Genomic DNA, 27494 nt, shown 5'->3' with positions numbered 1-27494 from the left:
CACTGGACCGCCAGGGGATTCCCAGTCTTTGTCTTTTATGACCTTGACACTTTGGAAGGTAACTGGTCAGTACTTTGGAGAATATTTCCTAATATGAGTTTGTTTGATGTTTTCTCCAATGAGATTGAGGTTATGGATTTTGGGAAAGAATATCACAGAGGTGATGTGCCCTTCTCAGTGCATTCTATCAGGGGGTGTGTATACATGATGCTGAGATATCTTATTACTGGTGATGTTAACCTTGATCACTTGGTTAGGTGGCGTCTACTAGTGGGTTTCTGTACAGTAAAATGAAAACATACTTTTTCTTTTGTTAATAATAAATATTTGGGGGGAGGGCAATACTTTGTGACCATGCAAAATCCTGTTTCTGCTTAAATTTTCACCCCCTCATTTTAGGATTCATCAGTGGATCTTGCTTGCAGCAATTACTATGGTGCCCTAACAATAATTTTCAATTTCCCTCATTCCTTGTAATTTATTAATTGGAAGTTTTCTGTAAGAAAAAGCTGTCTCTTCACTCCCATTTATTTACTTAATTACATATTTGTATGAGTATGGACTCGCGGGCATTATTTTATTCTTTGGATTTTAATCCAATATTATCATCACCACTTATTTTACTGCTTAAATTCCAGCTTCGGCCATGCTTTCAGGTTGGCTCCTGTGTCCTTTCAACATGCCTCCATTAAAAAAAACCGTTTACTTATTTTTTAACATTTGCTTAGTTTCTGGCACGAGAAGATGTTCCAGGCTGATCTTGTATTTTCCCTGCCACAATCTCTTTTCCAAGGGAGCTCTAGCAGAGCAATCTTCTTTCTAAAACTGTAAATCTGATTGCGTCCTTCCTGCTTCAAATCTTCCCATGACCTCCTACTGCTTTGGGGACAGATGAAAGCCCTCAACATGGCCCTGGAAGCCCTACCCTGGGCTGGCCGCAGAGCAACAATCTTCTGAAAAGCTGTCCTGGACTGACGTGGCCCACGGTGATCTCTCTTCTTCAAGTGCCTCCTGCAGGATCAGTATTTCAAACTGTAATGCGTCCTGTTCTCTAGTACTCCCTGAGAGAAGGGGCAACTTCCATGCTGTTAGAAGGGGAGCTCCCTGAGGAGGGGCCCTGCTCATATTTCCTTTCCCCCACCCCTACTTCCTGCCAGGGCACTGCTCCTGCCAACGAGGTCCTGAACTTGGTGATCTCCTTTCATTACAGACAGAAAAAGACCAGAAAGACAGGACAGGTGAGAAGGTACAGTGGACTCATCAGGTTCCCTTAAAGATCCCCAGTGACAGCCCCCAACCCAAGTGGCTCTGAAGGTCCATATGACAAGCCACACTGAGAAGTAAACAAGGACATTTTCAGATTTGTCCCGAACATTGATATGACCTTTTCCAAGCTCTCAACCTTCTCCCAGGTCTCAGTGATGCCCTCTGGCAAAGGGACTAATCTATTCATTCTGCAAATATTCTGGGCAGATCACTCAGTGGGAGGTACAGTGCTGGGTATTGGGAGGCAATTGAGAGATGGGTCAGTTCTTTTCAGACTTCTTGGAGCTTTCAGACTAGTAGGGGATGTAAGACATGTAGGTAAATAGCTGTACTGTGAAGGAGGTTCCACAAGAGAAGTCTTTGGAGAACTTTAAAAATCAGGAGAGAAATATTAAGCTGGAACAGTTTTTCAGAATTTGAGCATCTAGGGAACTCAGCCTTTATAGACAGATAGGGTTTAGCTACAAGGAAAAGGGAAGGGGGTCATTCTAGGCAGCAGGAGGCAGACGTCTCTGGGTGTGTATGGAAACAGAATGACTCAGTGCAGCTGGACTGAAGGGCATTTGAAGGTGAGTGTTTCTTGGTCCCCTGGCCCATGCCAGTTACCAACTCATCTCCTATCTCCTGACCGAACAGGAGAATCAGCATCTTTTCAACATCCTGGGTGTAACCGGAGACATATGCTGGGTCCCACAGGAGGAACAGAGGCAGAGAGGCTCCTGGAGACAATACCAGAGCTGACAACTGGAACTTCAGCTATCTGCTCTCCGATCCAAGAGAAAAAGGGCCTGGGAGGCTGCACAGCCTATTGGCTCTCAGGCTGCACCTGCAGGCCCCAAAGAGCTGGGCATATACTCAGCCAGCCCCCCATGCTCAGTCCCTAGTACTCACTCCCCCAGGCTTCATATCCTGGCCTCTTTCTTCAAAGGGAACGGGCTCTGGCCAACCAAGTGTCTTCCTGTCCAGGCAGCTTTACTGTTGGCTCAGTGGGTGCCATTTGGCCAGAGCCCATAGGTGACCTCTTAAGCTGCCAGCTCTGCTCGGGGAGGAGAAAGTAGCTCTGGTTCACCCACAATTCCGACTAGGCTCTCCTCGTTTGTGCCCATAAATGGGAGTCAGGCTTCCTTGATTCCAGTCTGGCTCAGCCATACTGCATGCCCCTAGGTGAAGCCTAGAAACCCCCGACTCAGTTTTCTCATCTGTCAAATGGGGTGACCTCCCTCTCTGACTCCTCTCTTCCCAGAGGGCATAGAAGAGAAGGATGAGATCACGTCTGGAAATGGACTGCATCTGAGAAAAGAGATCCCCTTGTGTGGGGTGGGGGATGTGGGGGTGAGGAGCCCAGCAGGGCCTTTAGGGAGAAGCCCTTGGATTTGATGCTGCCTTCCTCCTATGGGCCCCACAGGCTTCCCAGGAAAGCAAAGCGGGTAGAGAGGAAGGGACAGCAAAACCAAGAGCTTTAGCCTTCTTCTAGCCCCGGGGACAGGAAGTGAGGTGCCGTCTACAGAGGAAGTGAGAAGCAAACACCCCCCAACTTCCCTTCAGCCTGCAGTGGAAAGGAAGGCTCTAGCTTCAGGAGCCCACAGGCCCAGAGCTGGGGAAACAGAAGGCAATGGGATGGAGGCAGGGGAGTAGGCATTTTCAGCACCATCTGGCAGAGAAGGGGGCCTCTTGTCTTGGACACAGTAAAACTCAAGGGGTCCAGGACATCCCACAGACTGGGGTAGTGGGGAGAAGAGACACCACTGAAGTCCAGTTGAGAAACCCAGCTTCCCAGGTCACGTGGTACCATTTCTGCAGCCCTGGCCCCAGATTCCTGCCCCAGCTCTGTGATGTGTCATGTGCCTGCCCCTAACACACGCACATCCCTCACACGCCAAGGTGGGGAGGGCCTCTGATTATCTGGTCTCACAGTACTTGTCCTTTTTTTGCAGCCTCCATCACAGCTGTAACTTTATAACTGTTTAATTATTTGATTAACATGGACTTCTGGGATCACCACTGTATCCCCAGAGCCTGGCACCACACCTAGTACTTAGTAAGAGCTGGCCATAGCTTGAGAATTCCTTGGTTTTGGCATCCGAATGAAGTTTGGTATATGAAGGTAAATGAACCCTGCTCCTGGCCTGGGGTCGACTGGGGGACCCTGAGGTGGGTGGTGAAGGTCAGAAACCAGAGTCCTGACATGGCGGCAGAAGAAATCTCTGTACACACAGATACTGCCAACTGGTGACAGATGAAGACAGTATATTCTATTTGCTATCTTTTGGGCAAGCGGGGGGGGGGGAAAGAATATATACTTGTGTTTATTTTTGTATTAAAAAACTAGGGATATGTAAGAAATTAATAAGTGATTATCTATGGAGGGAGAAGGGGTGGAGGGGGGAGTAAGATTTCTCAATGTATGCCTTTTTGTATCATTTTGATCTTTGGACTATGTAAAAAAAAATCTAGTGAAAAAATAAAAGAATATAAAACAAAAAAAAATAGAAGGAATAACCACTTGACCAGGTGACTTCTAAAGCCCCCCCAGATGGGGCCATCTACTCTCTTCTTCCCACCTTAGGAAGTAAGGACCAGGCCCCAGGACAAGGGAGGGGTGAGGAGGTCTAGACAGATGAGTGTGGGGTCTGGCCAAGGAACACCAGTTTCTTCACTCTCTTTCTTCTCAGCAATCTCTCCCCGACGTAGGGGAGAGGCCCCCCCAGCCCCCGCTGTGGTGGGCATTCGTAGCAACAAACTATTCAGAAGTTAGGGGACTTCCCTGGTGGCACAGTGGTTAAGAACCCACGTGCCAATGCAGGGGACACAGGTTCGATCCCTGGTCTGGGAAGATCCCACATGCCACGGAGCAACTAAGCCCGTGCGCCACAACTACTGAGCCTGCACTCTAGAGCCTGCGAGCCACAACTACTGAGCCCACGCGCCTACAGCCTCTGCTCCGCAACAAGAGAAGCCACCATCGCAATGAGAAGCCTGTGCACCACAATGAAGAGTGGCCCTCAGTCGCTGCAACTAGAGAAAGCCCGCATGCAGCAACAAAGACCCAATGCAGCCAAAAAAGTAAAATAAATATATCTCAAAAAAAAAAAAGTTAGTCAGGGCTACTTCCGCCTGGATAAGAGCTGGGTTCATTCTTACTCCTGGGAAGGGGGTAAGGTTTGGCCAAGGGCAGAGGCAGAGGTGGGAGCTTGAGCAAGGGGAAGGTTTGGGACAGGTAGCGGTAAGGTAGGGTAAAGGACTCCTGAAGTGCCTGGGGCTTCCGCGGGCAGGTTCTGGGGATGTCTCAACAGATCCTCACACAAAAGGGCCAGTTACAGCCCTCACATCAAGCCAGCTGGGAGTGAAATAAATCAGCCCCTGGAACAGCAGCTGCTGAGAACCCCACGGCCACACCCCAGGAATTCCAGGGCCTCTCACATTCCCCTCCAGCAAAGACCTCATCATTCTCCTACCCAGAGGGTCTTCAGGGAGGGACAATTTCAAGCCCTGCATTATAGTGAGAACTGCAGACCAACACCCCAAGCAGCACTCACCACTCAAGTCTTGCAGGCAACAGCACGAGCAGCAGAATGAGGCGTCTCTCCTTTTAAAATACCTATACTTTTTTTTTTTTAAAGCTTAGCGAGTCCTGGAGAACTCCCAGAGCTTAAGGACCAGCATAAGGTTCAGGGAGCTGTGCCTGACTGGGCTCTTCTCAGCAGCTGCTGGAGTTTTAGAAATCAGGAAGAGCAGCAATGATAATTCACCTTAATAACAACCTGGCCTCCTCAGGCCTCTTTCATCTGTGTGACTCCCAGAGTAGGGAAAACGTTAATTAGCAAGCAGGTGCCACACCCCAGTGATGATGTCTTATTAATCTATCAGCACAGACTGGGAAACTGAGGCCCAGGGAGAAAGATGTGGCTCACACGGAGCTAAGGATATAGGTGCCGAGGGCCACTGGGCAGTGAGGAACTAGAGCTCCATATCTGTCGTGCTTTGGGAAGGTGCTGAAGACAAGGGCGCTTCTTTCAGAGTCAGCCAGACCTGGGTTTGGGGTGAAGGTGAGGAAGACCCCACATATGTGCCCCAAGCCCCCTCCCCAGGCTGCCAGGGCCTGGTGGAAGCCTTGGCAGGGAGTCCAGGGTTCCGATCTTGAGCCAAAACACTCCTCTCCCAAAGCACTGTAAAGCAGGCCAACAGCTGCTTTGAGCACCTCCGCCACCTCTGCAACGTGCACAGGCACTACAGGCTAAGGGAGGGCGCAGCTCTCCAAATAGCCCCACGTGACAGGCGCAGTCCATGAAGTGGGAGCAAGAGGCACCTGGCAGCCAGGTGGGTAGATCAGATCAAAATCACGTCAAGTGGGGAGACTGCTTCTTTGGGACCCAAGCCCATCTCAGCAGCCCCCACCCACCTTTGGCACTGACCTCAAAATAATGAGATCTTTTCTACAGCAAGGCCTGCCTAGTCGGTCACTGCTTTAGAAACCGGCAGAGGAGGCTCAGCTGGTCTGTGCCTCCTCCAGGAGAGGAGGGGAGGGTGGTCACAGAAGACCAAATATCTTTTCCCACTGTGGCCGTGGAGGGAAGCAGCACACACCTGAATGTGGATGAAGTGTAAAGATGGAGGCACTGCTTGTGCAGATCCACCTGCAGCCTACTACGTGCTTGGTACTGTGAGAGATGCTGGGAACAGACACAACCTCAGCTCTGGGGAACCATAAGTGCCAAGCCAGGGAGCAACCAAAGACCTTGTCTTCCAACCCTCCAGGGTAGGGCCTGGGGAAAAATATTAAGGGTGTTATTCTAAGGGATTTGAAGTTGTTTTTCTTCAGCATGTTAAGAGAGCTGACCAGAGCCCATGGGGGACCCTGAGATAACACTCTGACCCCAAGGGCTTAGCTCTCCACAATATCAGGTTCAAGAACTGCCCTCTCTGCCTTAAATCTGGCCAGGCCCCCTCATGCACAAGAAATTAAGGCAGAATGGTACAACGTAAAACATTAGACCAGAGTCAGGAGCACTGCCTCTGACACTCATCATTGTACAAATCACTTCCCCCTCTAGACTTCAGTGTACTCCCCACCTTTTTTTTCAGTTTCCCCATTTTTAACATGAGGGCATTGGACTAGACTGTCTCTAGGATTCCTTCCAGCCTGTGACTCTATGTTGTTTTGACATAGTGGCAGATCCCAGATTGATTTACATAAATTTGCATGTTCAATCAGAAATCCCAAACTCCAAGTATAGAAAATCCAATCAGTCCATTAGTGCAGCCAGACTGGGGCTAGAGGAGTCTGCCAGGTTTGGGTGAGGATTGTCAAAGCAGACAGTGGTAGTGGTGGTGAATTAGGGGAGGAGCCGGGGAAGCAGGGGCAGAAGCGGCATTTGTTCTGAGAGACGCGCTTCTGGTGACCCAAGGCTGATGGAGCCAGGGACCCCTCTTTTGCTATCAGGCAAGAGTCCTTTCTCCTCCTGCTTCTAACGGGGCCTCTGGCTGGCTGGCCTCAGAGCCACACCCCAAGAGGAAACGGCAGCCTCTGCCTAGCAACAGCCACATCCTTCACTCTGACAGGGACTCCACTGTTAACCACTTTCTGGGAAACTGACCTTCCTGGGAGCTTCCATTCTCCATCCCAGGGGTTTCTAGCAGTGAGGAAGGTTTCCTTGGGGTCTAACCTAAATACCTCCTGCTGTAGCTTCACTCTCATGGGCAGCAGGGCCCAGGGAAGAGGGCTCCTGGGGAGCTAGCAGAGGGAAAAGCAATGCAGGAGAATGTGCTCCACATTCAACCGATCCCACGGCCTTTTTAACCACCACCTCTCCTTTAACATCTCCCTCAGCACCTGGGAGACCAAGGATGAAAACAAACAAGAAGAACGTGAAGGTCTTTGGTTCTTGGGCTAGAGAGCAAGTCCCAGCCTGGAGAGTCTGACTCCTGAGAAAGCTCTACCCCCCAGGATGGAAGAAGGAGTCTGGGAAAGGTGGGATTGCGGCAGTCTCTCCCTGCTGCTGCCTGGCTGGCGTGGCAGGGTCTGGGAGGCTGGCTGGGCGAGGGCAGTAGGGAAGATTCCTTACACCCCTTGCCTGGGAGCTGGGGGTGTGAGTACAGAGGTGAGGTGAATAGGGCCAACGGGTGGGATGGGCAACAGCAGCGGGGCTCTCCTTGTCCTCTTCCCATAACAGGGTAGATGAGTGTGCTGTACTCCCTGGCCCAGATCCTAAAACAAGTCCCAACAGCTGAGATGCAAACTGTCTCCTGGGAATCTGCTTCCCCTGCTGGCCCTTGGCTGCCTCCTCCTCTCTCAACCCCTCCCCAAAGGCACAGCTCAAAGACTGGCCTGCCAGGATGTCTCACCAGAGGCCTTGATGGGTGGGCCAAACCCCAGCCAGCAGGAGTTCATACTCCAAGGCACCAGGGGCGAGCAGCACAGTGGCTTTCTTAGGCAGGATAAGGGAGTCTGTGTCCCTCCACCCAAGGTTCTACTCCTAAGCAACTTACCTCTTCAAACTTAGCCACCCTGCTGGAGGACCTTACTCCCCTCCAATTTCACTCATCAGTGGAACCACACAATGTCAAAAAGTGGAAAGGAATAGTAGAGCTTTCTAATTCAACTGCTGAATTTTACACATGGTGGAAAAAAGCACCAGAGAGGCAAACTACCTTGGCTAAGGTCACACAGCAACCTATGAAGAGCAGGGACCAGAGCTTCTGACTCCCAGTCCACAGTGATAACAGCTTGGTCCTCATACACACTGGTTTCTGCTTGCCTATTGTAGAAGGGCCTTTTTCCCTGCAGCCCAGGCCATCTGCCTCTCCAGGTTCTCACTCTCTTCCAAAGGCCTGAGCTGGAGAGAGATGCTGGAGGGCTCACACCACCTCATGCACAGACCATAAACTGAAGACAAAGTTGAATGAAGTGGAGATTATCTTCCTAGACAGGGATGCAAGTGTTTCTCTGAGGTAAGAAACCCACTAACCCCACGTTGTTCTTAGAAAGACAGGAACCCAATAAATATGAGAAGTGAATTTTGTGTCTCCTTTCTTGAAAGACAAGGAGTCTCTGAGTCAGCTGGCATATCTTGCAAGAGAGGGTCTGCAACAAGGCAACTGGGCTAGGTTCATTTTCCCCAAAGTACCACCCACAGAACCATTAGACACTGACCATTAGCTACTGTCCTCCAGGACCACACCTGTCCCAGGCATTTGTTTCCACCACTATCTCTGGCAGACAACTGTGCTTAAGCAGGAGGACCTGTGGGGGAGGGAGAGCAGTGGTAGGGAGGGCATAGAAGCACTGCCTTTACAGCCAGACAACCGGGCAGCCTAAGATCCCTGGCTACTCAGGAAGGCAGGCATTTAAGAAGTAGCAGCTGGACAGGCTGGTGGATAGCGCTGAGACACCTGGAAAACCAGGCCTGTGGGAGGTAAGGGTCCTCCGTGCCCTTGGGGCAGTGCCAGGGCTGGAGAGACCACGGGGGCTGGGGTTCAGACAGCCGCTTTCCTAGTCGGCCTAGGCCAGTGGAGTGTCGAGCACAGATAAATTCTCTGCATTCTTCTGGCACCGCAGCCAGGACCCAGAGAGCCTTTCCTGCAAGAGCTGTCCTGGCTTCACTCCCTGCCCAGCCCTTCTCCCTTCCTCAGCCTCTCTTTAGTGTTCAGCCCACCCAGCTACCCTTCTCCTTCCCGCAGTCCCTCAGAGCCACTGAAGGGTCGTTCCGGGAGACCCCTATCTCTCCGCCTCCCCCCACCTCTCCCCCACCCCACCGCCCCAGGCCACGGAGACAGCAAGGAGTGCGAAGAGAAGCCAGAGGCTCGTCTCCGCGCCTGCGCTTTGGGGAGAGCCTCCCCCGCGCAACAACCCAGCACCGCTAAGCGGCTCCCGTACGATGGGATGCGGGTGGGGTGGGGTGCGCAGCTGGGGCAAGGTCAGTGCTTTCAAAGGGGGCGGTAGACCGGCCCCCGGAACATCGCCCTCTCCGGAAAGTTTCCCTTCCGGGGCCACGGAGTGTGCGCGAGGATGGCGCGAGGGGCGGGAGGGGGTGGGGTGGGGGTGGACAGAGTCGCGGCCGGACCCTTCGGCTTGAGTGAGGCGGGCTAGAGGGAGGGGAGGCCAGCGAGGTCCAGCAGGAAGCCGCGCCGCCCTCTCCGACCCAAGGCTGCCACGAGAGCCTTACCCTCCATATCTCTCACCCCCAGCCGGGGCTTAAAGACCCCCCCACTCGCCGCCCTTTAAATCGCAAGTGGCCCCAGAACTCACCGAAATCAGGTGTTGAGCTGGGCTAGGGCAGGCCGGATCCGCCAAGTCCATGGCCGCGGCTCGGGGGAGGGGGGCAGAGAAAAAGGGGGGTGTTGGGGCCGCCTCTTGATGTCAAGGCTTTAAAGGGGCCAGTGAGCCCCGCCCCTCGCTCAGACCCCGCCTCCCCTCCCGCGCAGCCAATCCACGTTCACCCTGGATACGCGCCCCTCCCAGCCCCCTCCAGATGTTCCCAGGACGAGAGCTAGGTCCGCCCGGCCCGAGCGCTCCGCTTCCGCCCTGGAGGAAAGGACCTCCCCTCCCCCCTATAGCGAAACAGACTTCCCAGACCTGGCCGGGTCGGGCCCGGTAAACCTCCCCAGTGCCGGGGTAGGAGAAGCCGGGCTGGGCCGAGCGGGGGTGGAATGGGGGGCATCTATAGCAGAGAAAACTAAGTAGGTGCACGCGGACCCGTGGGCATGCGCGTCTGCTTCTGTAGGGCTGGGCGTGCACGTGTGTATGTGATTGTGAGCGTCGGTGTTTGTAATTTGCCTTCCTGCATACGTGTTGGGTGTAAATCTAAGGGAAGAGGCTTGAGTGCCTGCTTGGCCTTAAATGCTCCCATCTCCCTTTTCTTCCTCCCAGATCGGGTCCTTCCAGCAATATGGAAACCTGGGCGCTGGGAACAGGCTCTGCACCTCTCAGAGCAGTGTTGGCCTTTTCCTCACTGGTTAAGGAGGAGGGAAGGCTGACCAGAAAAAGGATACAATCTTGCTCTCAGCCACTTGCTGTCTCAGTGGGGGCGAGTTCCTTCCCTGCTGAACTAACTGCGTGCTTGAAGGAGGAAAAGCAAACAGCCCACCTAGGCCCCAGCAGGGCCTCAGAGCTCCCTTCGATATCATTCTCATTGGTCCTTGGTTAAACAATTATCTGCCCTTGTCTGGATACCATATAATCTTCACAATCTGGCCCCTTAGTGCAGGTTCTCAAGGGGGTTCTGCAGAGAAATACAAAGGGATCCCTAGCCACAGGCTCTGCCCATTTTATTAAAATTGCTTCTATTGCGGGTATACACAGGATGTATTAAAGCACCATATTATCCAATAAATGAACATAAAAGCTCAGGGAACATAGAGTGCTCAAATTGGCTAGAATTGACCAAGAGTGCCTCTCTGAAGGAGGCTCCTTAATTTAAAATGGGATTTGAAGGGCAGAGAGAACTTGAATAGGATCCAGGTGAAGTAAGGACACAAGGAGATTCACGTAGGAAAGAGCAAATTATCTGCATGGGACAGTGAGCAGATAACGTTGGTAGGGTGGGAAGTGGGAGAAGTTAATGGAGGAAGTTTTGTATGGAGGAGATCAGAATAAGGATATGGATTTGACAGGACAGGCGATTTTAAAAAGTCATTTTGGATTCTTGAGTATAGAGGTAGCTTGATGAAGACTGCCTGAGGATAGTGATTATTGGAGCCTAGAAGATGTCGTGGAGGTTACTCCCACCAGCTCTCTCACCTTTGCTTTAAAACAATTTTTAAAATTGATTTATCTTTTTTTTTTTTTTTTTTTTGCAGTACGCGGGTCTCTCACTGTTGTGGCCTCTCCCGTCGTGGAGCACAGGCTCCAGATGCACAGGCTCAGCGGCCATGGCTCACGGGCCCAGCCGGCATGTGGAATCTTCCCGGACCAGGGCATGAACCCGTGTCCCCTGCATCGGCAGGTGGACTCCCAACCACTGCGCCACCAGGGAAGCCTGGTTTATCCTTAACATACAAGAAAATGCACAGATCTTGGGTGTTTTGTTTGGTGAATTTCAACAATAATATATACACTTATGTAACCCCCCAAACAAGATACTGAACCATCACCCCAAAGAATTCCTTCATTCCCCTGTATAGTCAATTACCCTGCACCTACCAACACCCACCCTCTGCAACTTCCTGAATTTTATCACCATGGTTTTGTCTGTTCTTGAATTTCACATAAGTGGAATCATACAGTATGTACTCTTTTGTGTCTATATTCTTTAGCTTAGTAACGTTTTTGAGATTCAGCCATGTGTAGTCTATTTTTTATATTGCTGAGTAATAGTCCATTGTATGAATATATTGTAATTTGTTTATCCATTCTCCAATTGATGGATATTTGGGTGTTTCCAGTTTGGGGCTATCATGAATAAGGCGGCTCTAAATATTCTTGTGCAAAGCTTTTTGTGAATGTGTTTTCATTTTGAAAAAGCTCACCTTATTTTTTGATTATAGCTAGTGGCATCTTTGTAATCCTGCAGCACTGATTAATTCTATTCATTCAATCATCTAACATTTATTGAATAGGAATCCGTGTCCCAGTCCTGGGCTTACAACAAAAATTAGACACGATCGTTTCCTCCAAGGGCTTAAAAGTCCAGTAAAAGTCCACTAATCTGTTGCATTCCAAAACCATGGGGTAGAAAAACCTTAAGAGTCTGCCAGGCATTTCTAACTATTTTTGGATGTTTCCAAATAAATAAATTTTGGGAAGCAAACAAACCATGTAGATTATTTTTTACTTTACATTCAGATGTTCGCCCCTGTTTAATAAACACAGCTGGAACATCTGCACTTGTCAGACAAGTACCTATTCTCCTTAATTTAAAGGCTCTTGCACACTTGAAAGTTTAGACATTCAGATTTGGGCAGATTCTCTATGCTTCACAGACCTTTATCTTCACTGACAGGAGGTGAAAGAAGTATAGCTGCCATTGCTCCATGCTTTCTGTCTTTGATGAGGCCCAACACACTTTAATTACCACACTTAGTGGTATTATTCACTTATTAAAAATTACACTGAAGTTCCAATGTTGGTTTTCCACCTTGTTGTATACCACCAATCATAAATTGTTCTTTACTTGAGTTATCTATGTTACAAAACAAGCCAGGCCTTTTAGGTCTCTGGTTGCTGCAAGCTGTTGGTAACAAACCAGTTTGGTGGCATGGTCTAACAGTGCAGATAGTGCTGATGAATGACTGGTAGATGGCATCTCAGAGAACCATGCCCTCACTGCTCACATCAGTACTTTGAATGGGATCCTCTGCTTCAATACTATGTGTTCCTTCATTCAGTGTTGGAGCATCTTCATTCCTCAGTTTGGCATTGTAGCCATTTGGCTACTGTGTTACATTGGTTGATGAACTGACCCCAGTTTAGAATTCCTGACATCAGGAGATGGTCAGGTTGGTAATTGACCTCTCAAAAGATTTTAATAATCTGACTATTCTCCAGGTTGGATTGACTCTGAGGGCATTCTCTTTTTTTTTTTTGGCCGCACCACGCAGCATGTGGGATCTGAGTTCCCCAACTAGGGAGTCTTAACCACTGAACCACCAGGGAAGTCCTCTGAGTGCATTCTTGATGTCTTTCCTGCTCACTAAGAGGAAGAAAGGAGCTGGGAAGAGGCTATTATTTGGTCCATTTGCTGAATAGGAATAGATCTTTGCTAGTGCTGCTTACTTCTACATAGGACAACATGTTCCTTGGGTTCTGACAGCATTGCCAGTATGTGCTTTGAAACCTCATACTTGGTACAGATATAATGGATCTGCTTAGGTCCTTGAACCCCTTTCTCCTCATTTTCATTATTCGAAAATTCTTATTGAGTCTTTACTGTATCCCAGGCACTGTGCATATAGTATTAGCTACCTAATAAAGAATTCATGTGGGGTATGATAAGCAATAAGATTGAAAAGATAAGTAGTGGGATGATCATACTTTATCCTAAAAGCAATGCAGAGCCTTTGAATGGTATTAAGCAAGGGGGTGTCATGATTAGAACTGCATTTTAAAAAGATCGCTGTGGTTGCAGTGTGGAGAACAGATAAGAGAGAGCAAGATTTGAGTCAGGGAGACCAGACAGAAAGTTTTTGTAGTAATTGGGAAAAATGAGAAACGATGTGCTCTGGACTAGGAAAATGACAGTGATGATGGAGAGGAGATGACTTCAAGAAATAAATAGTATTAAAGTCAGGAGGTCTTGGGATTGGAAGTAGAGAGAAGCAGAGAAGCCAAGACCTCTGGGCCAATCACTGAAATATCAAACACCTGAAGAAGAGCAGGTTTGGGAGATGATATACTCTCTTCCAAACATGTTGACAATGAAATGCCTGGGAGACGTCCAAGTGGAAATGTCTATCCAAGAGGTCAGAGCTTCCCAACTGTTGTGCCTCAGGAAGAGGTTACAGATGTGCTGCATGTTGATCTTCTCAACCCTCAGAGCAGCACAAGCTCGCTCCAACAGACAGCAATCTCAGTAAGGTGGACTGCCACAAAAACACCATCATCTTCTATGCGTGCCATGATGTGGGAAATGTTGGGAAGTACTAATATATGATGATGTTGGATAAATAATTCTGAAGCTCAGAAGAGATATCTGGACTAAGACATTTGTGAGTCATCAGAACATCAGATCATAGGTGGTAACTAAAGCCAGGGAGTATGGGACTTCCCTCTTGGCACAGTGGTTATGAATCCACCTGCCAATGCAGGGGACACGGGTTCGAGCCCTCGTCTGGGAAGATCCCACGTGCTGTGAAGCAACTAAGCCCGTGTGCCACAACTACTGAGCCTGAGCTCTGGAGCCCGCGAGCCAAAACTACTGAGCCCAAGAGCCACAATTACTGAAGCCTATGTGCCTAGAGTCCGTGCTCTGCAATAAGAGAAAGCCACCGCAATGAGAAGCCCGCGCACCGCAAGGAAGACCCAACGCAGCCAAAAAAAAAAAAAAAAAGAAGAGAGATTAAACAAATTTTCAGGTGTTATCTGCCATTATCATTTTCTGTGAATGTCTTTTTTTTTTTTTTTTTTTTGCCGTACGTGGGCCTCTCACTGCTGTGGCCCCTCCCGCTGCAGAGCACAGGCTCCAGACGCACAGACTCCGCGGCATGTGGGATCTTCCCGGACCGGGGCACAAACCCGTGTCCCCTGCATGGGCAGGTGGACTCTCAATCACTGTGCCACCAGGGAAGCCCTGTGAATGTCTTTTTCTAATAGATATATAAGAGTTGGTTGTATTATAATGAAAATTGCCCTTTGTCACATGTATTGCCAATAGTGTTCCTAGTTGGGAGTTTGTCATGTGAGTTTATTGGAATTTTTTTTTTCCTTTGCCTTAGGTAGTCAAATTTATTGATCTTTTTTTTTATGGCTTTTGTTTTTTTGTGTGTTTAGGACATACTCCAATTTTTTAATTGGAGTTTCTTCTCTAGTATGCTTATGGTTTTCTTTTTACTTTAAATATTACATCCAGCAGAAACATGGATGGACCTAGGGACTGTCATACAGAGTGAAGTACGTCAGAAAGAGAAAAACAAATACCGTATAATATCACTTATATGTGGAATCTAGAAAAATGATACAGATGAACTTATTTGCAAAGCAGAAATCAAGACACAGATGTAGAGAATGGACATATGGCTTACTGGTGGGGGGAAGGGGGTGGGATGAATTGGGAAATTGGGATTGACATATATACACTACTATATATAAAATAGATAACTGGACTTCCCTGGTGGTCCAGTGGGTAAGACTCTGCGCTCCCAATGCAGGGGGCCTGGGGTTCAATCCCTGGTCGGGGAACTAGATCCTGCATGCCGCAACTAAGAGTTTGCATGCCGCAACTAAGACCTGGCGCAGCCTAAATAAATAAATATTAAAAAAAAAAAAAGCACAAATGCCTTAACGGGAAGGGTTTCTCTTTAAAAAATAAATTAAAAAGTAGATAATAAATGAGAACCTAACTGTATAGCACAGGGAACTCTACTCAATGCTCTGTGGTGACCTAAATGGGGAGGAATTCCAAAAAAGAGGGGATATATGTATATGTATAGCTGTATAGCAGAAACTAACACAACACTGTAAAGCAACCATACCCTAATAAAAATTAATTTTAAGATATTTTAAAATAATAAATATTCCATCCAGAATCTATTTAAATGGCAAAGACCACTGTTATTTTTCACTGCTGCTCAGAATGACATCTCCATTCTAGACCAGCCAGTCCTTTCTGTTTTCAATGTACAAAACACACATTCCTGTGTACCTTTGCAGAGAGGTTCCTCTCTACGTGGCTCATAGGGCATACTCCTGTCCCTCTTGTTATCATTGCAAAAGCTATACAGCTGTCCCTTGGAAGCCATAGGCAATTGGTTCCAAGACCCCAATTGATACCAAAATCCATGGATGCTCAAGTTCCTCATATAAAATGTACTATTTGCATATAACCTATGCACATCCTCCCTTATACTTTAAATCATCTCTAGATTACATATAATAACTAATATAATGTAAATGCTACATAAATAGTTGTAAGTACGATGTAAATGCTATGCTGGAGGTGCACAGCAAATTCAAGTTTTGCTTTTTGGAACTTTCTGGAATTTTTTTCCCCAAATAGTTTTGATCCATGGTTGGTTAAATCTGTGGATGCAGAACCTGCAGATATGACTTTCAGAGACAGCTCAAATCCCATACGCTCCAGAAATTCTTCCATGCCCACTGTAGTCCACAAAGATTTTTCCTTTTCTGAAGCTCACATGATCACATGCTACCATGTATGAGCCTCTCCTTTTCTCCTCAACTTTAACATAGTTGCTAAAAGAATCAAGTCTAACCTTTAGAAGTCCCGGTTTGTTTAAGTGATTTTTCTTTACCCTCCACAGCAGCTAAAAGCATGCTGGGTATATGGAAGGAACTTGATAAATTACTTTTTGATTTGCCATAAATGTGCAGCATTAGCCACATGTGGCTAATAAGCATCTGAAATGTGGCCAGTCCAGAGTGAGATGAGCTGTAAGTATAAAATACACACTAGTTTTTGAAGATGGTATTAAAAAAATAATATATCTCATTAATAATTTTTATATTGACTGCATGTTGAAATGCTAATTTTTTAATATACTGGATTACATATCTATATATTTAAAGTATATCCAGGACCATTCTTCATTCTTGTCCCTCAGTAAGTCTCTTGTCATGTTTGGTGTTGGTTCCCAAATTAGGCTGTTTTGAGGATAGATAAAGATGATCTTTTCTTGAAGCCAAAGATATTCTTACCATCTCCAACGGCTCTCCTAGGCCATTACACAATCATTACCTTCTTGGTACCGAGACCTCATCGTTATAAGCACTATTTACACATCTTTTTTGAAACTAACAGCAACAGACTTCAAATACAACAGTTCCTCCCAACACGTCAGGTAACTGCTCAGCCAACAGAAATGTTGGAGGGAAGAGGTCAGGTTCAGATGCTGAAGGATCTCCCGAAGCTTTTACTGATCGAAGATTCCTCAGTTACCCATGTAGATGGAGCCCAGCCTATTCCTTTGGTCACTGTGGCTGTTTTCTGCCATCAGGAGTTATTTGAGACTGGTGCTGCTTGGCTTGTAGCCTAGTCTCATTGTAGTCAGAGTCCCTGTGTTAGTTTCCTGTTCCTGCTGTAACAAATCATCACAAACTTAGTGGTTTAAAACAACACAAATTTATTCTCTTACAGATCAGAAGTCTAAAATCAAGGTATTGGCAGGGCTGCATTCCTTCTGGAGGCTTCTGGAGAGAATCCATTTCCTTGCCTTTTCTAACTGCATTTCTTGGCTTGTAGCCCTTCCTTACATTACTCCAACCTCTTGCTTCTGTCATGACATCTACTGTGGTCAAATCTCCCTTTGCCCTCCTCTTATAAGGACACTTGTGATTACATTTAGGGCCAACCGTGATAATCCAGATTAATCTCTTGATCTCAAAATCTTTAATCCTTAATCAAGATCCTTAATCTACACAACTGTACACATCTCCAAAGTCCGTTTTGCTATCTAAGGTAGCGTTCACAGGTTCCAGGGATTAGGATGTGGACACTTGGGAGGACCAGTATTCAGCCTGCCCCAGAACCATATATATTTCTTTGCACTGCCTTGGTGAAGGGAGAGAGCACCAGCAGGGTCACAAGCTTTCAAAGTGTTCTTAAATTAAGATCTACAGAGAAGTAGGTAAATTCACGTCTATAATCAGTTATCACTCTGCGACCATCATAAACCTCATTTCCATTAGCAATGATCACTCTCTCCCCTCCAGCACTGCTTCCTTTAAAATGCTCTGTAGGCTGAAGTTGAACTACTTATTACTCCCTCATCTTAAAAAACAAATTATTTGAAATAGTAAGATGCATGTTTTCTACAGAGATGAGATGTTTTTCTCATAAGTCTTTGATCTAACAGGCATGGTTGTGGTCTGTAGCATGCTTAGAATGTAACAGCACTTTAACAATCCATATTCTGCAAATTACCATCATATCCTTTAGCACATTTGGGCATAGGAAAAGGAAGGTCTTGTTATTTCAGTTGTACAGATGAGTAAACTGAGGTTCAGAAATGTTAAATGAATTGAATAGGGTGGTCATACAATGAGTTACTGGCAGATCCTGGTTCCAAACCTGATGTTCTTTTCACTGCTCTGTTCCCAGGCCAAACTCAATCCCAGAAGGCTGAGGAGGAGCTAACCGATCTTGGGATCTTAATACATCCTAGAGTTGGCCTTGAAATCCCTACGTCCTGAGGATGAAACCCACTTTTTTTTTTTTTCTGCGGTACATGGGCCTCTCACTGCTGTGGCCTCTCCTGTCGCGGAGCACAGGCTCCGGACGCGCAGGCTCAGCGGCCATGGCTCACGGGCACAGCCGCTCCGCGGCATGCGGGATCTTCCCGGACCGGGGCATGAATGCATGTCCCCTGCACCGGCAGGCGGACTCTCAACCACTGCGCCACCAGGGAAGCCCGAAACCCACTTTTTTGAGGTCCTACCCAGAAGTCAAAGCTAGGGGCAGATTGGGAATTCAGGGGAAGGTCAGGGTTGCTGGCAAGTCAAGGGTACAGTAAGAGGGTAGTTAGGACTTATGGAGACGTAAGAGTCTGTGTTTGCTGTATGTGCCTATTTAACTGGTAGGCAGCAGCAGGGGTGCTACTGGGTACTCAACCTAGAATTAGGCCTGATTTCTGCGAGGGGAATTCTAAGAACATCAGGGATAGCTAAGAGTGGCCTGGCTGGGTCTCTTATTCCCAGGTCTGAACACATAATTTGAGGAAGCACAGTAACTCCAAAGCCCATGCTCTTTTTCACTGGCTCTCTGGAGTCTCTTCTCGGTCTTGATTTCCATGACATTTCAAGGGATAGTAGCCAAGGCCCAGTCTCGGCAGCCACACTGCCTAGGTAAGCCCAGCTCTGCCACTTACAAGGTACGTGACCTTGGGAGAGTCACTTAAGCTGTGTGTGCTTCAGTTCCAACATCTGCAAAATGAGGATGATAATAGTATCTACCCCAATAGGGTTAAGGATTTTAAAAGTTATGTTGGGGCTTCCCTGGTGGGGGGCTGCATTGGGTCTTCGTTGTTGCACACGGGCTTTCTCTAGTTGTGTCGAGCGGGGGCTACTCTTTGTTGCGGTGCGCGGGCTTCTCAATGCAGTGGCTTCTCTTGTGGAGCATGGGCTCTAGGCACATGGGCTTCAGTAGTTGTGGCGCGGGGGTTCAGTAGTTGTGGCTCGTGGGCTCTAGAGCACAGGCTCAGTAGTTGTGCCACAAGGGCTTAGTTGCTCCGCAGCATGTGGGATCTTCCTGGACCAGGGCTTGAACCCTTGTCCCCTGCATTGACAGGCAGATTCTTAACCACTGTGCCCAGTATCCTGGGCAATCTTTTGCCCAATCATATATCTCCCTTTTCTTCTCAGTACTTGAATTCGGGTGCATTTCTTTTTTGTTCACTCATATACTCATTCAACAAGTAATTCTCAGCTGCCTGCCATGTGTCAGACATTGAGCTAGGCTTAGGTATACAAAACTAAGGTGGGCTTGAGGAGCTCAGTCTCCTGGTGGTGGGGAAGAGGCACAGAAACAATTATAATATGATGAGGTAAACACTGTGATAGAGGCCTCTACACAAAATCCTCACTAGAATATAGTAACAAATGCAAACTGCTATAGGAGTTGGGGAAGATTTTTGAGAAAATGTAGTATCTGAGCCATTTTTATGACAAACAGTTGAACCACATTGCAAAGTGGGAGAGGTTGGGGAGAGAGAAGGGAAGCCGGAGTTTGTGCTAAGAAGTTCAGTGTGGCTGATGTGTAGAGGAAAGGCATGAAGACTAGCACTGTACTATACAACCTTCTGCAACAATGGACATTTTCTATATCTGTGCTGTCCAATAAGGTAGTCACTAGTCACATAGGGCTACTGAACACCTGAAATGTGGCTAGTAGGACTGAGGAGCTGAATTTTAAATTTTATTTCATTTTCCTTAATTTAAATTTAAATAGCAAGCGGCTACCTTATTGAACAATATTGGTTTAGGCACTGGATAAAGGACAGGACTCTAGGCACTAGGAAACCACTGAAGGTTTTTAAGCATAATACTAGCATAGCTAAATATTTGAGAAAGGGAACACTAGCAGCAAGACAATGGATTGGAGGGTAGAGGACTTAACATAGAAACCTTTGGTAGGCATCAGCCACATGGATGAAATAAGTGGAACTTACATGTTATTGGTAGAATTCACTGGACTTTGTGACTATTTCAATGTGGGAAGTAAAAATGAGGAGAATTAACTGAAGTTTGTAGCTTGAGCAATGGGTGGATGCCAACAATTGAGATAGGATTAGGTTTGGAATGAGGGTAATGAGTTTGCTTTTGGGGTACGTTGAATTTGAGGTGCCAAAGAACTATCCAGGGGAGTATGACTACAAAACAGGAAAAATATTAATCTGGAATTGTGAAGGTGGGGCTTATAACTATTGGGGGTTATTAGCATATAGGTAGTTGTTAAAGGTATGGGAGTGGAGGAACTCACCCCAGGAAAAAAATGTAGAAGAGGACTGGATGGACCCTAAGGAACCCTAAGCATCAAAGTGTGGTCTGTTTCGACTTGCATCATAATCATATGGCATGCCTGTTAAAAAGATTCCTCATTGTGAATGTATTTAATGCCACAGAATATACATTTAAAAACAGTTAAGGGCTTCCCTGGGGGCGCAGTGGTTGAGAGGCCGCCTGCCGATGCAGGGGACACGGGTTCGTGCCCCAGTCCGGGAAGATCCCACATGCTGCGGAGCGGCTGGGCCCGTGAGCCATGGCCGCTGAGCCTGCGCATCCAGAGCCTGTGCTCCACGACGGGAGAGGCCACAAAAGTGAGAGGCCCGTGTACCACAAACAAACAAACAAACAAAAACAGTTAAAATTGTACATTTTATGTTACATATATTTTTCCTCAATAAAAATTGCAAAAAACCCCAAATCAAACCAAACCAGAATCCTGAGCCCCATTTCTGACCTGAATCAGTTTCTAGAGATGAATCCAGGACTCCCCAGGTAATGCTTATGCAAATTAAAATGTGAACCAATTGCTTAAGGTGTAGAGAGAAACTAAAAGATTGGAAGAGAATAATGGCAGAGAATGGCAGAGAATTAAAGGGAGCGTGATTCCATAAGGAAGGAGTCAATAGTGTTGAATGGTTTCATGGCCCAGGAGGAAGACTGAAAAGAGGCCTCAAAATATGGCATTCAGGTGGCCACTGATGAATGGGAGATGAGGAAGCAGAGGTGGTGGCATGTATTCTTTCAAGGGCTTTGCTCATGTATGGTGGTGAAGAGATGGAGATTGCATAAGGCTGAGAGGGAGATAGGACACAGGAGAAGTTGGTGGTTTTGAAGGTGAGAGAGAACTGAGCATGTTGGTAGGTGGACAGGAACGTTCAATGAGGCCAAGGAGACACCAAGGGGATCCTTAATAAAATACAATTTGGGACAGGTAGTAGAGGTTGGGATCTGGAACTTAGGCAGAGGTTATTTGGGTAAAAGCTCACTGGGTAAGTTTAGAAGTGAAAACAAGGGAAGATGAAGGGGTTCAAGACTGAGGGCAAGAAAAGACTTCCTGACACAGTAAACAAAAATGGCACTAGTTGGTGGTTAGGTCACCTGCTTAGATGAATGGAGAATGGAGCAGGAATAGAGTCAAGAGCCTGCCTGCAGAAGGGTAAAAGTCTGGAAGAGTCACTAGTGACTCTAGTGATCAGGAGCAGCAATATAAAAAGACTGAGAAGTAGTATTAGAGCCTAATTGAGACTGGAAATGGCACCAACCATACAATTATCCTGCACAAAATAGAAAAACTGGTTTTCCTAAATGAAGGTTTTGGTTCCATCCTCCTATTATTTAGGAACTGCTCTGGCTTCTGCTCTCTCTGCATAAAGTTCAAATTCCTTAGTAGGAACTTTTACTAACTTCTTCAAAAAGTCCAACCTCTCATTGGTGGTTCAGACTCTCTTGTTCCCTGTTCCTCCTTCTATAACATCAACTCAGAAAATAACAGGATCTTAGAGACTGTGAAGCTCATCAATCCAATCTCCCTTCTTAGCTAGGTATGTTTTGTTTTTCCATCTTCTCTCCGCCAAATCTTCTCTATCTTTCACTTTCCCTTGAAGTGGACTCATGGGTGTTTTAAAAATCAACACCTGCCACACATCAGTGACACCTATCCCACAGCACTGACGCTGTAGCCATCCAATTGTAGGCTGCATTTTGTGCAGGCTTCTCTGCACGTATTCCCACCCCCATACTGGTGTATGCCCCCCACCTCCATACTGGTGTGCTTTGACAGAGGACACTGACAAAAAAAGTCCTGAATTAACTTACTCGCTGGCATGTTTTCTGTTTTGAGCTTGGGTGAGGTTCCTTTTCTTGAGTTGAAACCTCCATGGGTAGAGTGGTTAAAGGCAGAAATTTCTTTCCTACTCCAGATTCACAGGGCATTCTCAACCATACTCAAGTCACTTTTATTATATATAAAATATAATTGTATATATTCTATACAATCCCACTTCATTCATCCCATTTGTACCGGTTGGATTTTGAGTTCATAATTTAATCTTTTAAACATCTTTTAAATGCTAGTCGATGCATCTTGGTTAGTACTGTATCTGTAACTGCTGTGCTCAGCCTGGGCATGTTGGAAACTTGACCTGCTCTGGAAAGATGTTCTTCCTACCAAAGCTTCTCCTTTAGCCAGGCCAATGACCTTTCATTCCAGATTGTATTGTGAGGTTTTGTCTCATAGACAGGATGAGTAAGTCTAGAAGAAGCCTGAAGGCAGATCAGATTTAAGGAGCCCAGGGAAGGGACATTCTAAGGCTAACCTGGTCTAAGTCTTCCTAAATAACCACCAAAAGCAGCCCCTTGCATATCCCAGAACCAGGGTCACTTTCTCTAGGTCATTCCAGATAGGACAGATCATTGCCTCACAGGTATATTCTCCTCAGGGATCATCCCCCCAAATGAGGAAGATACTGATTCTTTTAATTGCATGTCCTGGACATTTAAAAAGCTTCTGCCAAGTTTTAAAGCTGCCTAACTATCAGGAGTTAAGGAGAATGAACTTAATTCTTTGTATAAACCTCTTTCAATATCTCTATCCTCCCTCCCATCTCATTGTCTCCAGAATCTTATTCTGTTCCTTTCTTTCCCTTCTTCTATCAGTGATTCAGGGATCGGATGAGTCTCTGTGGCTTGTTTTGCTCTGAAGAGCAGAAGGCTTCGGTCCCAACTGGTGTTGCCAAAGCAGCATACTAATTCCATGCCATGGTCCTGGGTCAAGATCTGCACAATCTGATTAGCCATATCACCTCGGATAGCTAGGGAGCGGAAGTGGTCAAAATCATGGAGGCCCAGCTTCCGGAGACGCCTTGCAGCTGCCCGATAACACTTCCAGGGCTGTGGTTCCACAAGGAGGTAGCAGCACAGGGAAGAAAGGTGGGCCAGGAACTCCCAAAGGCCTTGGTCCCCATGGTTCAGATGAATCCACATGGTTATTGACATGCAGAAGCCAATATCAAAAACTGAGCATCCAAACTGGCTTAAGAAAGAGCTCAAGAGAACTTTCCGGGTCCTGTGATTCATGAAGTCCAGGGTGATAAAGGTCAAGCCATCAGGAAAAGGGCATTCTTTTTCAGCTCGTTCCACCAGGACTGGATCTATGTCGCAGCAGAGGAGACGTAGCTCTCTTGAGGCATCTGAGCAGGTCTCCCCATCATGTAGGGAAAGGAAATGTTTGTATAGAGCCACACTCAGATCCTAGAGGAATCCAAAAGAGCTTTGTCATTGCAGCTCTCAACCAGGGAATGGAAGAGAAACCTATATCTCTTATCTTCCCATTGAGACTGCCACTTATTCCTGGCTTTATAGGATGTAAGGTTGTTAAACTATAGCCTAAGCAGGTTGCCCCCCAAAAGTTTTCCACAAAGCAGGCTCTCAGTGCCCTCCAGGAGTCTCAGGCTGTAATGCATTATCTCCATACTTTCCTGACACTGATGGGCTGTGTGGTTGAAAGTTACAGCCCAATGGATGCAGCAAAGGAGTCCAGAGCAGTATTTTCCAGCTTAAGTAATATGCTGGTAAGCTCACTATCTTTTTCTTTTTTTGAGTATCTCAGACCCCAGGGAGGAGGAAAAGATTTCAGGGGCATAACCAGTGCTCCTTGCCAGGAAGGTGAGGAACAGAGCAAGCACCACCTTATAAAAATCTACTTCTCAGACCTGTGGCTGAGAAAGTCTGCATTCCAAAGTCTTCATTCAGCCTTCACTCTACAGCTTCAATTTTGCTACATGTGTTATGTTTCACTACCCCTTTCTGAGACTTATTCTGCTTTTGCATCCATTACCTGCTGACCTCCTTCTAGCCAAATCCAATGATTTGTGATTTTCACCATCTTAGCACATTTTTGACTATTAAACAAGTCACTATTTCCTTTCTCTAACTTTGACTTCTATAACCATTATAACTAACTCAAATTCATGTTCTGTTTTTTTAAGGCATTTTTCTATTCACTACCTCATTTGCTCTGCGCAACAATCCTGTGAGGAAAATATTTATGCCCTTTGTGCAGGTGAAGAAAGTGTGGCTGGAAACAATCCAGATGTCCAATAATAGTAGCATGGATTAAGACGGAATACCAGATAGCAATTAAAAAGGAAGGAATTCAGCTCAGTGCAGCAACATGGATGACTCACACAAATACATAATGCCGAGTAAAACAGCAAGACACAAAAGAAAATACATGGCAAGCATCCATTTATATGAAGTTAGAAAATGGACAAAATTAAACTACACTGTTTACGGATACAAAAATAGCAAGCTATAAAGAAAAGAAAGAAACAATAATAGTAAAAGTTGGGCTCTCTGGGTGGAGAGGGGCGTTTATGAGCAGGGAAAGGCATATGGGAGACTTCTTGGGGTGCTGACAATGTTTTATTCTTGATATAGACAGTAGTCATAAAGATGTCTGCTTTATAATAATTCATAAAGTGTGAATTTATGTTTTGTGCACTTTTCTCTATGTGTGGCATAGTTCACAAAAAACCTGTATTTTAAAAATTATGGTTCAGAGTCTAGTGACTTGTCCAATGTCACATGGTTACTACATGGCAGGATTTAGGCAACATTAAGTTCTTTCCTCCATACCAGGCTTCTCATACTTCAATAGGCATACACATCACCTAGGGATCTTATTAAAATAAAGATGTTGATTTAGTAGATCTGGGTTGGGGGCGGAGATCTGTATTTCTAATAAACTTCCAAGTCATGCTGATGCTGTAGCTCAAGGACCACATTTTGAGTAGGAAGATTATGCTGCTTAAAAATTTCTCCCCGTCTTTCTATTTATTTCTCTGCTGTCTTCCTCCTCCTATCTGATCTTGGGTGTGCTCCATGTTTGACCAGTCATTTCATCACATCAGTCCCTCCTCTACCACATCTCTTAATCCTCTCCATCCTCAATTCCCCAATCCTAGAGACCCCTGGAAGCTTAAAAAAGAAAACACAGACTCAAGGGCTCAATCCCCAAGATCCTGATTCAGTAGGTCTAGAGTACAGCCTAGGAGTTTCTAAAATTCTAAAAACAAAGCACCCCCCCAAATTATCACACATCTATATTATGAAGCTGCTAAAAAAGACTGTAGTGACATGAGTGATCTCCAAATTATTAAATGAAAAGCAAGGTGCAAAAGAGTGTGCTATTATTTGTAAGGTGTATACTCAAGAAATTATAAACAGCAGTTCCCATTGTGTAGGAGAAGAGGATTTAGGGTCAGGAGTAGAGACTTGCTTTTTACTATATGCCCCTTTGTATTTTGAATTTTTTTTTTTTTTGTCTTATCAAGTGCAAGCATCTTTTCTTAAGTGCAAAATAAAAAATTCCCTAAAGGTACAGCCAGGTTTGGGAACCACTGCCCTAGTTAACTGCAACTATGTCCTGGCCCCTAAGGTACACGTATACTACTTTCAACTTTAAAATCTCCTGTCGTTTCCTAATGCCTTTCATGAAATCCCAAGTCTTAAACCAAGCCTCTTTACCCCTTTGATCTGCTATATCAACACAGTAGAGAAATGTTTGCAAGGGACAGCCAGACACCCACCCATCTGCTCATTCCAGCTTTTTAGCCTGTGTCCAAATGTCTCCCTCCCATTTACCAGCCCTGTGCCTACAGCCCTCAACCCTCTACCAAATTCTCTTCTGCCTAAGGCCAGAAGCACGATAAAATCTCCTCATCCCCTCCCACTCCGGGTCTGGAATGGAGTGAGGGTACTAACTTTTTGAAGCATTTGTAATCATGGGGTCAGAATGCCTGCTCCTCTAGGATATCCTAGTGGCTACAAATAGGTGTCAGAGAGACATTTCGCTATTTTGCTTGTGGTTTGACTATAATCATTCTTACGCCTAAAAATACTTTGTGGTAAGAAAATGTGGCAATGCCTTCCTCCCACAGAATACTTTATTTTTCTTTCTCGATCTTCTTCCCTGTACTCAGCCAACTGATTGCTTTTAAAATAAATATCCACTTGGCTCCAGGGTCCATTCTGCACCGTTTCACACTAATCTTAATTCCAGGCATGATTCTGTCACCCTTGGCTCCCAGTAAACCAATCCCAACCCCACGCTCCCAAACTTGGGTCTCGGGAAGTCCCCTCTCCCCCAGCCAGGTCGCCAGCCACGCTGGACAGGAGGCAAGCGCTGGAAGCCCAGGCACAGTGGCCCTTCCCACCCGGCGTTCTGCCAGGAGGCCGCAAGCGCGGAGGCGGGGACGCAGGAATTCGGAACGTAGTTGAAAACGATTCCTCCCCAAGATTCCTAAAAGAGATGGTGCTGGGACCCTAGAGGTGAGGTAGCAGCAGCACGGGGTCGAACACTACGCCTTTAAACGCATTTTGGGAAAGTTGTGAGGGGTCTGGTGCCACGCCCTGGCCGGAACCCCAGGGGATGTGGAGGCTGCCAACCTCTCGGCTCGACCGACGTCCGATCCCTCCCCCGTCACTCACCCCGGAGTTACACCCCACGTCGAGCCCCAGGATCGGCCTTGTCTCTGGACTCTGAGGGAAGAGCCGGCGAAGCAGCTCTGGAGGCAGGAGGCGGAGCCGTTGCTCTGGAGGGTGGAAGCGGGAATAATGAGGGAAATTTCCGAATGGGGCGGCCCCGGGTTCCAGAACTCGCGGTTCCTCTTCCGCCGCGGTCTCTTCAACGCCTCCGGTGGCTTGCTTCATGGACGCCGCCATTAGTCTCAGTCTGGCCTCGGGGTCGCCTCGGAACCGGAAGTCGGGAACCTGCAGGCTCGGCGAGCGCGGTCCGGGCTCCAGCGCGCCTGCGCTGCATGGCAAAGGCGAGTGACTATAAAAGCGGCCTCCGCTGAGCCAGCGCAGAAGTTTGGGGTTTCCGTTGGCGTGAGGAACCGTCGCCATAACCTGGGAGGTGGTTAGTAATATTATCCCGTTTTTCTGGTGAAACAAGCTCAGAGAGGTTGAGTGACTTGCTCAAGCTGACATAGTTTCAACTTGGGCTACCCAGAACAAGGAGTTTGTTGGGATTTGGAAGTCACTTTTGGTCCACCGTCCTTCCTTTACAAATGCATGTGAGATCCAGAGAGTAGGAATTACCTGTCCAGGGTCACAC

The 27494-nt window shown here is 46.8% G+C and overlaps 2 protein-coding genes across 8 annotated transcripts in view; both read right to left on the bottom strand.

The window, feature by feature from the left end:
* NCKAP5L (NCK associated protein 5 like) overlaps nt 1–9607 on the bottom strand; it is a 30522-nt gene extending 20915 nt beyond the window's left edge. For 4 of the 6 annotated variants that reach the window (XM_030835128.2, XM_060305789.1, XM_060305790.1 and 1 more), the window contains exon 1: nt 9512–9607. The gene's annotated coding sequence lies outside the window, so the exon portion shown is untranslated. Of the gene's footprint in view, nt 1–8416; nt 8486–9511 lie in introns of those variants that run through there. The other 2 variants (XM_030835130.2, XM_060305788.1) reach the window with 2 other exon arrangements.
* Nucleotides 9608–15276: 5669 nt separating this feature from the next.
* Nucleotides 15277–27283, bottom strand: BCDIN3D (BCDIN3 domain containing RNA methyltransferase). 2 transcript variants are annotated; one of them, XR_009565392.1, is made up of 3 exons: nt 26867–27283; nt 22193–23626; nt 15277–16950 (listed from the first exon to the last, which is right to left on the bottom strand). XR_009565392.1 is itself a non-coding variant. In XM_030835140.2 (2 exons), exons 1-2 carry the CDS (start codon nt 27281–27283, stop codon nt 22982–22984), a joined length of 1062 nt encoding a protein of 353 aa, XP_030691000.2. In that variant the 3' UTR covers nt 20701–22981. The 2 variants fall into 2 exon arrangements, 1 of the variants encoding a protein (XP_030691000.2); XM_030835140.2 differs by lacking the exon at nt 15277–16950 and having other exon boundaries at nt 20701–23626.
* Between the last annotated feature and the right edge of the window lie 211 nt (nt 27284–27494).

The sequence above is a fragment of the Globicephala melas genome, chromosome 10 (genome assembly GCF_963455315.2).
Source record: "Globicephala melas chromosome 10, mGloMel1.2, whole genome shotgun sequence".
Lineage (NCBI taxonomy): Eukaryota > Metazoa > Chordata > Mammalia > Artiodactyla > Delphinidae > Globicephala > Globicephala melas.
The sequence above is the reverse complement of the archived record's forward strand: the minus strand, read 5'-3'. Positions and strand labels throughout refer to the sequence as shown.